The 12530-nt window shown below is 41.7% G+C and overlaps 2 protein-coding genes across 5 annotated transcripts in view; one reads left to right on the plus strand and one right to left on the minus strand.

The window, feature by feature from the left end:
* Nucleotides 1-9262, plus strand: part of rab3ip (RAB3A interacting protein) — an 18575-nt gene extending 9313 nt beyond the window's left edge. Inside the window, exons 4-14 of one of the 3 annotated variants that reach the window (XM_015383947.1) lie at nt 1006-1172; nt 1263-1434; nt 1731-1826; nt 2080-2157; nt 2316-2522; nt 2606-2734; nt 4871-4983; nt 5079-5102; nt 5346-5445; nt 6806-6875; nt 7531-9262. In XM_015383947.1, coding sequence (XP_015239433.1) covers nt 1006-1172; nt 1263-1434; nt 1731-1826; nt 2080-2157; nt 2316-2522; nt 2606-2734; nt 4871-4983; nt 5079-5102; nt 5346-5445; nt 6806-6875; nt 7531-7613 — 1239 coding nt within the window. In that variant the 3' untranslated portion in view covers nt 7614-9262. The remainder of the gene's footprint in view (nt 1-1005; nt 1173-1262; nt 1435-1730; nt 1827-2079; nt 2158-2315; nt 2523-2605; nt 2735-4870; nt 4984-5078; nt 5103-5345; nt 5446-6805; nt 6876-7530) is intronic. The other 2 variants (XM_015383948.1, XM_015383949.1) reach the window with 2 other exon arrangements.
* Nucleotides 9263-10534: 1272 nt separating this feature from the next.
* The window catches only part of tmem19 (transmembrane protein 19), a 6192-nt gene continuing 4196 nt past the window's right edge, over nt 10535-12530 (minus strand). Inside the window, exons 3-7 of one of the 2 annotated variants that reach the window (XM_015383929.1) lie at nt 11964-12101; nt 11814-11890; nt 11564-11741; nt 11156-11365; nt 10535-11072 (exon numbers count right to left, since the gene is read on the minus strand). In XM_015383929.1, the coding sequence (XP_015239415.1) occupies nt 10912-11072; nt 11156-11365; nt 11564-11741; nt 11814-11890; nt 11964-12101 (764 nt within the window). In that variant the 3' untranslated portion in view covers nt 10535-10911. The remainder of the gene's footprint in view (nt 11073-11155; nt 11366-11563; nt 11742-11813; nt 11891-11963; nt 12102-12530) is intronic. The other variant, XM_015383928.1, reaches the window with a different exon arrangement.

Consider the following 12530-nt stretch of genomic DNA (forward strand, 5'->3'; position numbering starts at 1 on the left):
AAAAAAAAAATTTTTTTTTTCCTACTCCAGCATCTACTGCTTGTGCTTCCAGGGGAAATTAAGGCAAACTAAAGCCGTACTTCCCAAAAACAAGGCGTACAATTTGTCATTGTTTTAGTAAAGCCATACAGTGTACGCCCGCACACATTGCTAGCCAAAAGCCCTCTGCTTTCTTTAGTTGGCACAAACACAAAAAAAGCTTCAACGACGTTCTCCCTCTTATTTTTTTCTTTTGGCTTAAAAAAAACAATCAATCTAAAGCAGAGAAGCTATTCCTGAGCTCCATGACGGAGCCACAAGGATCTAGCAACACCTGAGCTCCATCTCATCTGACTCCTATTGCTGCAGATAATTTTCTGCTGATGTCAACATCATAACAGGAAGTAAATATTCCTGGACCTGTAGTATTATTATTTTTTACTCGTATAAATAATATTTAATTCTGTACCACTTCAGACTTTCTGTGGAAGTTATTGATTGAAAAATAATAGTTTTGATAAAAAAGTTGTACAGTGATGGTGTTTTATAATATTTATAATCCTGCTTTCTGCTTCTGATTTGATCAGTCAAAGAAAAACAGACTTCCACCACGTTGACTCTCATTGCGTCTCCTTTTAGATTCAATGACTGCTGACATTTTTGCGTGTTTGCACCCGACTTTTCAAAATGCGCTAAATATAAACATTTAAATTCTTCTCATCACATAGTGGCTGGTAGGTACATTTTCATGTTGTCCTCCCAGTGTTTTGCATGTTCTGCTGATCAGCATACGCTCTGTTATTCATGAAGCGCCTGCTGTTCCACTCATTATTCAGACCAGCTGTTGTAGATCAGGTTTTTACGTGTTTGTTCTTCACACAAACCTTTAATGGATCTGGACAAAAGGTGACGTTTTTTCTCTCTTACGGCGTTCAGGTTTCATTCAGTGACTGAAATTAGCTTCTCTGCAGCCGCAGCGCTAAACCAGGACAGTAAAGAAGTTCTGCTAATCATGTTTACTTACAGAACCAAACAGAGCAGCGCCCTCCATCCCGCCACAGCACCCCGCCCACCTCCCTGTACCGCACCCACTCACTGGGACCGCCTCCTGCTGGCCTCCCCAAGTCCCTCCGTGCCGATCAGCTTCCGACGCAGCCAGTGTACTCCACGCCGCGGCACAGCCACAATGGAAGGTAGAAAAGCCAAAACCAAACAAAGCCTTTTATTGTTATGATTGTTTTTCTGCTCGGCTCTGATCAGAAATCCTCTCCTGTCGCCCGCAGCGTGCCGGGCCTGGAGGCAGAGCCGGCGGAGGGCAGCTTCCTGTACGGGGAGGACGTGGATGAGTGCAGCGCGCTGAGCGAGAGCCTGTCGCGGCTGCGCAGCCCGTCGGTGATGGAGGTCCGAGAAAAAGGATACGAGAGGCTGAAAGAGGAGCTGGCGAAGGCTCAGAGAGTACGACACCCAAACACAGACACCTCTGTGACATCCTGACTGTAACGCAGAGGAATTCATCCCTTTGCATCAAAATATCAGCTTTAAACTCCCGTTAGGTTAAAGTTTTAGAGTGAAAAATACACATTTTATTTTATTTCATTCCATATTTTATATGGTTTTGATTTTCATTTCATCTCCAGTTCTTGTTTTTGCCATGCAGTTATTTTGATCTCCATGCATTCATGTTTTTTGTTTGTTTTTTGTTTTCTGTTGTTTTCTGTTTGTTTGTTCATTTACATGCATGTGTGTGCAAGGAGCTGCTGTTGAAGGATGAGGAGTGTGAGAGGTTGTCTAAAGTCAGAGACCAGCTCGGCCAGGAGCTGGAGGAGCTCACCGCCAGTCTCTTCCAGGTCGGTCCCCGTCTCCTTCCTCCATCCTGTCCTCCTCCTTCTCCTCTACCTCCTGTTCTCCTCATCCAGCAGCCAGACAGAGACTGGACTAAAGGAGACATGGCATTTCTTCCTTTTCCTCTCGTGTTTCCTCACACGAGGTGTTGGGATTCTGTGTTTGTCTGCTTTTGTTTTAGATCCAGCTTTCATCGTCGTTCGCTGCAGCCTAAAACTATATAAACCTCTAAAAACCTCACCCGTTCGTGTTTTCCAGGAGGCGCACAAGATGGTGAGAGAAGCAAACGTCAAACAGGCGAATGCTGAGAAGCAGCTGAAGGAAGCTCTGGGGAAGGTGATTCTCTCATTATAGTGACTCTTACTGTCAGAAATCAGCTGTTAAACTTTTCACCAGGTGGTTTTTTTTCCCCGTTTTAATGAATCTGAGGCTGTTCTTTCAAACGTTGAGCCTGGAAGATGCCAGGAGCTTAAAAGCGTCTCCGTCTTCCTCAGATCGACGTCCTGCAGGCGGAGGTCCAGGCCCTGAAGACCCTGGTGCTCTCCTCCCCCACTTCCCCCGTGGCTGAGCTCCCGTCTGCCGTAGGCGGCAAGACGCCCTTTAAGAAGGGCCACAGCCGGAACAAGAGCACCTCCTCCGCCATGCTGGGGACGCAGCCGGACCCGGCGGCCACGCAGCCCATCGTTAGGGAGTGCAGAGAGGTGGGAACGCGGCTCAGACCTCCGCTTCTACAGCGAAAAAGAAAAGCTGAAGCTTCTAACTGTTCTGTTTTTTACCGCTGAAGGTGGACAGTCAGCTGTTCAGTGAGTTCAAGGCTTGGAAGGAGGCGCCGACGCTCGACCGGAACTGCAGCTTCCTGGAGAGAGTTTACCGGGAGGACATCAACCCCTGCCTCACCTTCAACAAGAGCGAGGTGCGCAGAGGAAACCAGCAGCTCCTCTCCTCACAGACCCATCCCTAGATTCAGAGATGCCAAAAAAACTCCACGACCAATCAGTTCATCGCTGCTCTGCTTTAGATTTTGTTCGTTTCACATCTGTTTTTGAATTTCTTTAAACCAATTTACATCTTATGGCCTACTTCCTGTTGTCATACAGGCTCTATTAACGCTGCGACTTGATTCTACAGATGTGGCAAAAATCAGCAGAGGTGTCAAAAGTTTTAATGTTTATTAATCAAGTAAAAATATAAATCCTGCTGTTTAAAAACAGTTTTATAGAAGTTAGAGGATCAACCTAAGCTTTTTACTCCAGTAAAACTGTAAAAGTACCACTTTTAAAACTACTTAAATCAGAAAAGACTGTTATAGATAACTTCTTAAGATTTCATTTTCTTAGTTTTATAACTAATGGTAACAGAGTCAAATTTAACTTTGCATCATCTTGAAAAACGATTAATTTTGGTATGTGGTGAGCAACAAGTTGGGGCAGCACCGAGTCCAATCACAAAGAAACTAATAGTCTGGATCAGGGGTTGGCAACCCAAACTGCTCAAAGAGCCATATTGGACCAAAAAAAATAAAAAATAAAATCTGTCTGGATCTGCAAAAATGTAAAAGCCTTATATATGCCTCGTATGGCAACTTGGGCTCTAAGTGTTTCATCCCACTATAGAAAAGGACTATATGGGCTTAATATATAATAAGCATTCACGATTAAATGTTTATCCTGAAGCAAATGTCACATAGTCGCCTGAGGTGATGGAGGAACAGTGAACGCTTCACCGAGCGCCGCTTCACCACCTTCACCGCGCGGTTTAAGTTTTCTTGCAATGATGAAATTATAGAAACACAATAAGGAAATCTTTCTATGGTGGACGTGTTTCTGTTGGGAGTTTATTGAGTCATTGGGAACTAAGCAGGAAGTGACATCAGAGCTGTGCTCTCTAACCCCGAAATTCCACATCCTCCGTCACCATCGTTCCTTGGTCTGATTAATATTTTTAGGATTTGGGGGAAAAATGGAAGAAAGTTCAGATACCTGCATCAAAGCGCTGCCTGTTGGATCTGTGGACGGTTTTCCATCCTTGCAGCCAAACTAGCAGCAGTAGTGGAATTTGGAAATGCAATCCACTTCTTAAATCTATCTTTGCGCTCCTCTAATTTATCCTGCAATCGCACTTTTTCTCTCCCTCCCAGCTTGGTGGTCGGCTGCAGATTTAGCCTTCCCTGGAAATGCCTTTTTAAATATTTTTTATTTTTTGACACCCTTTCATTACAAAAGGAAAATGCAGGCAATCGTTCAGCATTGATAATAAAAGCAAATGATTCGGCCTATTTGAATCCTCTTTACTCATCAGATATCTTCCTTTTTTTCCCTTTGGGATTCATATTCCGAGACACGCCTGCAGCTTTGTTAGCCTGGCACCGCGCCACGCCGGTTCCAAGTTATGATCACTGATCTCTATGGCTTTGACGCAAATTATTGTTTAAATTTATTTATAATACAAATGTTTAAAGCATTGGAAAACATTAACTTTTTTTTGCAACCTGCACACCATATAAAAAAAAAAAAAAATCGATTTTGATAAATTTTTGAAAAAGCTCCAGGGAGCCACAAGGGGGAGGCTAAAGAGCCGCAGGTTGCCGACCCCTGGTCTGGATGAAACTTATTTTGATGGTTTTCATTTTTATACCAGCAGGTATATAACGAAAAAGAGCTTAAATGAAACAAAACTAACGAGTCTATTTTTAAAACGTGAGGAGAAAAGTTGTCTAACAAATATTTCCTCCATTAAAGTAAAGCCAAAATTATAATTTAATAAGGTAACAAAGTATTTGTACTTTGTTACCTGAGACCTCCGGTAATCAGAACCAGGTGTAGCTTATTAAATTGATGCAGGAAAAAGTTGTGAATCGCTGAAAGCTCATGGTTTAAGGAGGCAGTTTGTCCTTTTAATAAATAAAAAACATAAAACTACAGTCGGTCTGAAATATTTAAACTGTAAGGGACCAAATCCATTTTTTAATTTTATTTTTTCTGAGTCTTGGCGTGTGGATCAAATGGTCCAGCTTCCCAGTTTCAGTCTGGCTTCTCCTCCTGTCCTCCAGCTGGGTTCGGCCATCCTGGACGCCGTGGAGCAGAACACGCTCAGCGTGGAGCCGGTGGGCTTCCAGCCGCTGCCTGTGGTCAAAGCGTCGGCGGTGGAGTGCGGAGGACCAAAGTGAGAACACTTATTTACTCCCCCCCCCTCCCCTCCCTTCATTGGGCTTTCACTCCATCATCACATCTCCATCTTCCCTTAATTTCCTCCTCCAGCGGGCGAAGCGCAGAGCTCGTCACGTAAGTCTGACTGCGTCAAACTGTAACCCTCGCCCCGCCTGGCTCCTCCAAACGCTCCTCTAACTTCCTGCTTCACTTCCTTCTTCCTGATGTCCAGGTTTATCCCAGGGATCAGAGCAAACCTCTCCTCCTCTGTTTTCCATCCTCTCTCCTCAGTCTTTCTCCAATGTCTTCCGTTTGTCTCGGTTTGCAGATTCAGTTCATCTTCTGTTGAAAGAATGAAATTGTTTCTGTCTCTGATAGAAAATGCGCCCTGAGCGGTCAGACCAAAACCTGTAAGCACAGAATCAAGTTTGGAGACTCGTCCAACTACTACTACGTCTCTCCTTTCTGCAGATACAGAGTGAGTACTGCCCCCTGCAGGAGGAATCCAGAAGCTGCGTTATATAGAGAAATATGCAAAACATTTATTGATATTAATGCTTAAAAAGAAGAGTTTACTATTTACTGGGATTAAACACCAGAGCTTTGAACGCAGCTGCTGGGAGGAAGGATCTGTGATTAAAAAAATAAAAAACAATCCACTGGACTTTGTTTCCAAGTTTGACGACGTTTTACTTCACATCCAGGAAGCTTTTTCAACTCAAAAATTCACCTTTTTTAATTTTCTTGTTTTTTTTTTTTTTTTGTACCTTTCGTGAAAAAAACCTAAAGATACAATTTGAAGAGATTATTTTGAGTGGAGATGGAAAAAGAAATGCATTTAATCTGAAAGTTTCTGAATTGTTTCCTGTTTGGGCTCCTATAAATTAGACTGACGGAGAAGTTGTTTTATTTTTGTAAGACTTTAAAAGAAGCAAACCTTTTCTTTCATAATATAGTAACTGAGATGCACCTTTGCTTCCTGTGTTGTATTAAAAATCTTCAGCCGGCACATAAACCCATTTTCAGTCTGAATGAAGATGAATGTTCAGTTTCCTGATGAAGAGGCCTGGAAATGAGTCTACTGACGCAGTTCCGCCATGTTTGAGCAAGCTCTGCCCTGGCGGCCTGTTATCCAGAGGAAACCTTAGAAGTCTTGGTGTTTAATGGACTCCTTTAGACGTCTCTGTAGCTGAATCTCTCAACTTGCGGCTGTTTTTGGTTCAGCAACGGTTCTTCTATCTGAGAAAAACTCTGAGGCCATTTTGGCCCTAATGCCATGGTTTTTATTAGCACGTCTATAGCAACAACAGCAGCCGTTTTAGATTATTTGATCCATGGAGTAATTTAAGAGTTTATTCTGTTGATTCATCTAATAATTGGATAAAAATGAGCACATTTGCAGGTGAAGTTCAATAAAAAAGATTTAATACTAATTTAAAATAGAAAGGATGCAGCTACAGATTGAAAACTAAGTTCTTAACCTTCATGTCGAAATCAAAAACACGGACAAAGAGCGGATCCTGCATTTTGCTAGCCTGGCCATGCAGACTGAATTAAACGGAGCCGGACCAATCACAGTGCTGGACTTCAGTATTACCCATAATGCAGCAGCACTGGTCTGCTTGTATAACAGCACAATTGTGACAACAATGCAGCAATGTTGCGTTGACTCCAGGAGCGAAGGGATCTGCTTTCCTCGCTGTCATGTGAACTCTCCTACATCTGCTGCAGAGTTTACAGAAAAATATCTAATTTTAACGTTTAGAAGATGTTTAACCAAAGAAGACATGAACTGTTGGTCGAAACCTTAAAGTAACTTTTCTCTGTTTCCTCCTCAGATCACAGCAGTTTGTAATTTCTTTACCTACATCCGCTACATCCATCAAGGTCTGGTCAAACAGCAGGACGGTAAGAGAAGCAACCCATAGAGATCGACTCAGGTTATACTAAAACACACCCCGCATTGCAGGGAATTTTAATGCGATTTAATGTGATTGACCAAAATAAAGCAGTGAAGCATGGCGGTGGCTGCATCATGTCACACAGTCGGTTTCATTAGTAGAAACCTGGAAGCTGTTTATAGGTGATTACTGACAGAAAACCTGATGGAAGCTTTTTAGAGGTCTGAAGTGAAAAGGTTTAGATGACAAAGATTTATGTTGGGTAATGGCCTAGTCAAAGTCCAGACCTACATCCAACTGAGAATCTGTGTTAGGATGTTCATGGAGATTTTAATCTGACTGAGCCGGGCTGGTTTCTGTGAAGAGGATCAAACACAGGCCTCATTTGTTTAGGTTTTAGCTTTTCTCCTTCCAGGTCTAGACAACCATGCATGTGTTGGTCTGTCACAAGAGAAAAATAGGAAAAAGAAGTAAATAAGCTGCAGATTTGAACAACTATAGTGGAAGTTTAATCTCTCAGTGGCAAAAGATTTCATTTACATTCATATTTATTGTTCCCAGAGTTTCAGCCACATTGAATCATTTTCAGTGAATGTTCATTCCTGAAGTTTCTCCTCTTTCAGGGAGAAATCTAAAACTTTCCGCCTGTTCTTTGTTTGCAGCAGAGCAGATGTTCTGGGAGGTGATGCAGCTTCGCAGGGAAATGTCCTTCGCCAAGCTCGGATACTACAAGGACCAGCTGTGAGGGGACGCACGGCCACGCCCTCCAATCACAGCCGAGTCAGACAGAGCCCCGCCCACCCGGATCTGGTTCCCCTCCTCCTGCGTGTGAGCGATTCTGAGCGCGGAGGGAAAAAACGCTTGTTTGTGGGAAAACGATGGACTGGACTGAAAGCGCGGGAGCTCGGTTCGTCGTTGGTGTTTGGGAATGTTCTTTAGGTTCTCCAAGATTTCTTCTTCATTCTCTGAACTCCATTATGTGACACTAAAACCAACCTCCTTCTACACACATTACAATATAAGAAATAATTCAGTCCTGACTTTGCTCCAAACTCTGAGAAAACACTTGAAGTATTGTCTAATAAGCTAAGAGGAAGAAAAAACACTAAAATAAACCGTCTGAGGATGAAAATCTATTAAACTTCCAATATTTCAGTGACTAAGCAGTTTTTAAGATGAAACTTTAACCTGAAAAGATCCTAAATTTAAAGTCTAATTTCCCTCCTATCATTACAAGCATCTATAAAACGCTCTTTTATAAATTCTTCCTATTTTTTTTGTAAAACCCGTTTATCAAATTCGGATTTTGTCTTTGCAACTTAGATGTCTTAGATTCTCTATGAAATCTGTCTTTAAATTTATTCTAAATGTTTGATTTTGAGGGAAAAGCTCAGATTAACAATCAGAAAACTAGCTAGATTTTTCCACTAAATTAAAGCAAGTTTATTTTATTTTATTGTAAATTATTTTAGCACATTAAACTCCCCCAATTCCTTCCTAATCTTAGAGGTTTATCTTTTAAAATTTCTGAAAATGTATAAAATGTCTTTATTTTCTGACTGATTCTAATGAAAAAACTCTTAAAATTTTATTGCCTCCTTCACAGAACTACCAATTACATTTCTGCTCATTTTCTGCAAGTAGTTTACTTTCAGAATTCGTAAATCCAAAAATCCCAAATGAAGCTGGATTCCTATAAATGGCCCCAATCAAACAAACAAACAAAAAAATACTATGTTCCTTTCATAAGTTGTATTTTTTAAAAAGGATAATATATTATAGTCTATAGATTTTTGTCCAGGAATTGTTAAATGTTTTTTTTTTTTCATGAAATAAGAAAAAAAAATCTGCCTTGAAAAATCAGGTCATTTGTTCACAGAAGTGTTTTTCTGTTTCCCTCATAAAACAACCCAAGTGATTTTTCTATAAACTCAGAATCCAAACCTCTGAAATGTTTGTTTTGAAAGATTTGTTTTTATTTATGTTGTGTTCTTTATTTCCGTAGGAAAATGATTATTATAGTATTTCTAAACCTGCAGAATCGGACCTGAAGTCAGACAAGAAGACAATAATCAGTCAGTTATTGTTTAGAAATGAAGCTCTTGTTTAGTTTTTTATGTCCCTGGGGGGGTTTGTCTCCTCAGGACTCTTTGCTGTAAAGAACTCGGGGGAAACAAAGCACTACATTTCCAGTTCTTAATGTGAAGCTGATCGTTCTGATTTGGGGGGAAACTTTATCTTCTCCTGCTGTTTACCCTGGAAAGGTGTGAGAACTTATTTGATCGCCTGATGTTCTGTTCTTTAAACCGACTCCACTTCTCTGTTCCACTCCTGGTTTGGTTTAGTGCCTTTTCTCTCAGACACTCTGAAATAAAAACAGTGATACCTCTGGAAACCCGGCGCTCCGCCTCAAGTCTTTTCCATCAGGGAGCTGTAGTTGGATCCTGTTTATTTTGGGTTTCGTAATTCAGCAGCATTTTATTTCAGGGACCAGATTTCCGTTTCGAGATTTGGACATTCTCTTTTGAATCTGATGAGTTGAAGGTTCAGCAGGAACGTCGGGGTGGTTCATATGTTCTGCAGCTGCTGATCAGAACATCAGATTGAGACAGAATGTTATCAGATTAAAAACCAGCTGTCTAAGATTGGATCGAATTTGTTTATATCCTGTCCTCCATAGTTTGTCCATCCATTCCTCCTCAGGGTTTTACAGGTTTAACATGTAAAACTACTATTTCTCTAACAAACTCTCAGGTCTCATCTATCTGCTGCCTCCGAGGTTATTAGAATAACCAAAAGCACGATAAAAAAAAAACATTTCCACTCACTGATTTAAAGATAAAAAATAGACCTAAAAAAAAAAAAAAAACTAAACTGTAATAACTAATTAGAATTAGCTGAATTTTAAGAGAATGTGCTTAGTTTTTGTTTCTGTCTTTATCCTAATGCATCGATCAACATGCTGTACCGCATTACGTCAGCAGATGGCAGTACAAAAGTCAGATCATTAAGGTTGCTGCAGCAATTTGTCCTTATGTCTTGTCTAAAAGACTAAAGCTATAACTGGGAAAAAGAAGCATTAAATAAACCACTAACTTAAAAATACTAATATATGAATCAAAAATAAAATGAATTTTAAACACAAATATGGCAAAAAAAAAAAATCTGATGAATGTTGGTTCAGTTTCAGAGCATCTCATCTGTGCAAACTAGAAGGTTCCAAAAAAAAAAAAAAAAAAATCTAACTGATGAATGTTGGTTCAGTTTCAGAGCATCTCATCTGTGCAAACTAGAAGGTTCCTGCTTTGGGTTGCAATTTTACAACAAAGTATTAGGGAAAGGTTAGAGATTTTATTGTTTTTCCCCGTTTAAGAGAATAAAGTCATAACATTATGAGAATAAAGTTGAAAAATTAAAAGAATGAAGTCATCATACTACAACCTGTTTCAGGAAAAGCTTCCAGCTTATAGTTTTTAAAGTTCTGATAGTGAGAATAATTTGCTGCTAACAGACTTAATATTTTCGTATTTGTGAAACTGATTCCAGAGTAAAACTAAACAAGATTCTCTACGTTCCTGCTTTCAGGGAAGACAGAGTTTCTTATCAGTGTTTCCAGGATTCCAGTCACCGCCTGATTTAAAAAAAAAAAAAAAAAAGCCACTATTTATGTCTGAATTTTGCAGACTTTAACCTCTAATGTCAAATCTGAAGATTAAATCTCTTAAACTGTAAAGAATCAAATCAGATTTAAAAATCATTGAACTTTATTAATCGGTCAGTGATTTTGCAGGTGATGCAGCTGCTGGTTGATCCAGCATTTAAATTATCTTCCTTTAATGACTATTGGTGAGTTTTGCTGATGATTTAAATGTTTTCTTCCGCTGGTTGTGAGAATGTTTAAACTCTTCAAACAGCCGAGGAAGTTGGACCAACAGGTAATGTTCACCTATCCAGCTTCATCAGATGTTCCTCACAATCACAACCCTGTGAGCAAACGCAGTCCTCAATGTGCGTACCATCCGACTGAGGCGGGCTCAGCTGGTCTACCGAGGCCACAGTCCCCACGCCATCCCAGGCAGGAGGAGGGCGATGACCACGGAGGAGAACAGGTTCACGGCGTTGTTGTCCAGGATGGGCTTCCCGCAGATCCTCCTGGTGGTGGCCGACTCGTAGCTCACCACCTTCCCGATGCTCGAGTCGAAGCCTGGGGGTTAAGGCGGGGGAGCGGGTTGGTGAATTCAGCCTAAAAGGGAACCAAAACAAACCAGACTGGGAACCGTTACTGACCCGAGTACTGCATGTGGGCCCCCAGGAAGGAATCCAGCATGGATCCCAGCAGCCCGGCCACGCCGCCATACACCACCACTGGCCACTGGGGGTCAGCCAGGTGCAGGTCGCTAACCGTCAGGAGCTGCATCGCAAAGTAAGCCACGCCCACAGCCGCCCCGCCCAGGAAGCTGGCCGCCAATCCGACGGGAGTAACGCCTCCGTTGGTTCCTGGATGATCAAGAGCAGAGGAGAAGCAGCAGCTTTGGATCAGATTAAAAACTTCCAGACGGCCTCACAGATCTCACTAATCTCTGATCTGAAAAGTGTGGCCTGCATTTATCTTTAACCCCTGATGGAATATTTTAAACCCGCATGTAGAGAGATGGAGATGTTTGCCATTCATATCTGTTTTTGTTACCCCCTCACCTGCTGGGACCTCCTTCCAGGTGGTGATGAGTCTGGGCTGTGATTGGCTGAGGACAGGCCCCACCTCCGACGCCCAGGTGTCCCCCGTGCAGCAAGCGAGCGCCCCCAGCAGAGAGAGGCACATCCAGGAGGCGGAGTACTGTTTCCCAAAGTCGATGGGGATTTCACCGGGTCCCACCTGCAGCACAGCGACCATGAGCTTCATGCAGAGCGGCCATTTTAACTGAGAGCAGCCGGTTTGTGTTTTCACCTCGATCATGTAGAGCAGAGCGAGCTCCGTGGGAACGCCGCCGTTACAGAACACCTGAACCCAGTTCCTCTGACCCCCTGACAGGAAAAACCTCCAGCCTTAGGATTTATTTAGGTTAGAAATGATTCCAACTACTGAGACTCCTCCCACCTTCTTTGTAGTCGGCATCTATTTTCTTCTTCTTCTCTGCCCCCCATCGGGTCAGCTTGCTGGAGGTGATGAAGAAGGCCAGCAGGGCGGAGAAGAAGCTCAAGTTGGCCATCGTCAAAACGAAGCCCACCAGCAGAGCTGCAAGCGGAAGGTAAAACTGAACTTTTTCCACTTTTCTCTGTTACAGTAAAATATACTATTTAAATTTGTTCACATTTAATAACCATAAATAATCAATCAAATTATTTCAAAAGCCATCAGATATAAAAACCTGATTTGTTTAAAGAGGGATGCGCCTCATATCAGCATCTTTTTGCAACATCTGTTTTGGTCGGATAAATAAAACTGGGCCAACTTTAATAACAGATGTTTGTGTTTGTGGAGGAAGGAGGGGTCGACCATGTGACAGTGAGTCGGTTGAGGATTTATCAGAGAGACAGAAGCAATGTCAGTGTGCTGGTTTTTTTCCATTTTCAATCATAGAATTTCAGTGTTTGTTCATTTATTCTGCATTAAGCAAATAAGTTTGTCTCTTTTTCTTTTTATTATTCATGTCTGTGTTTCATA

Source organism: Cyprinodon variegatus, unplaced genomic scaffold (assembly GCF_000732505.1).
Source record: "Cyprinodon variegatus isolate N-32 unplaced genomic scaffold, C_variegatus-1.0 Scaffold298, whole genome shotgun sequence".
Lineage (NCBI taxonomy): Eukaryota > Metazoa > Chordata > Actinopteri > Cyprinodontiformes > Cyprinodontidae > Cyprinodon > Cyprinodon variegatus.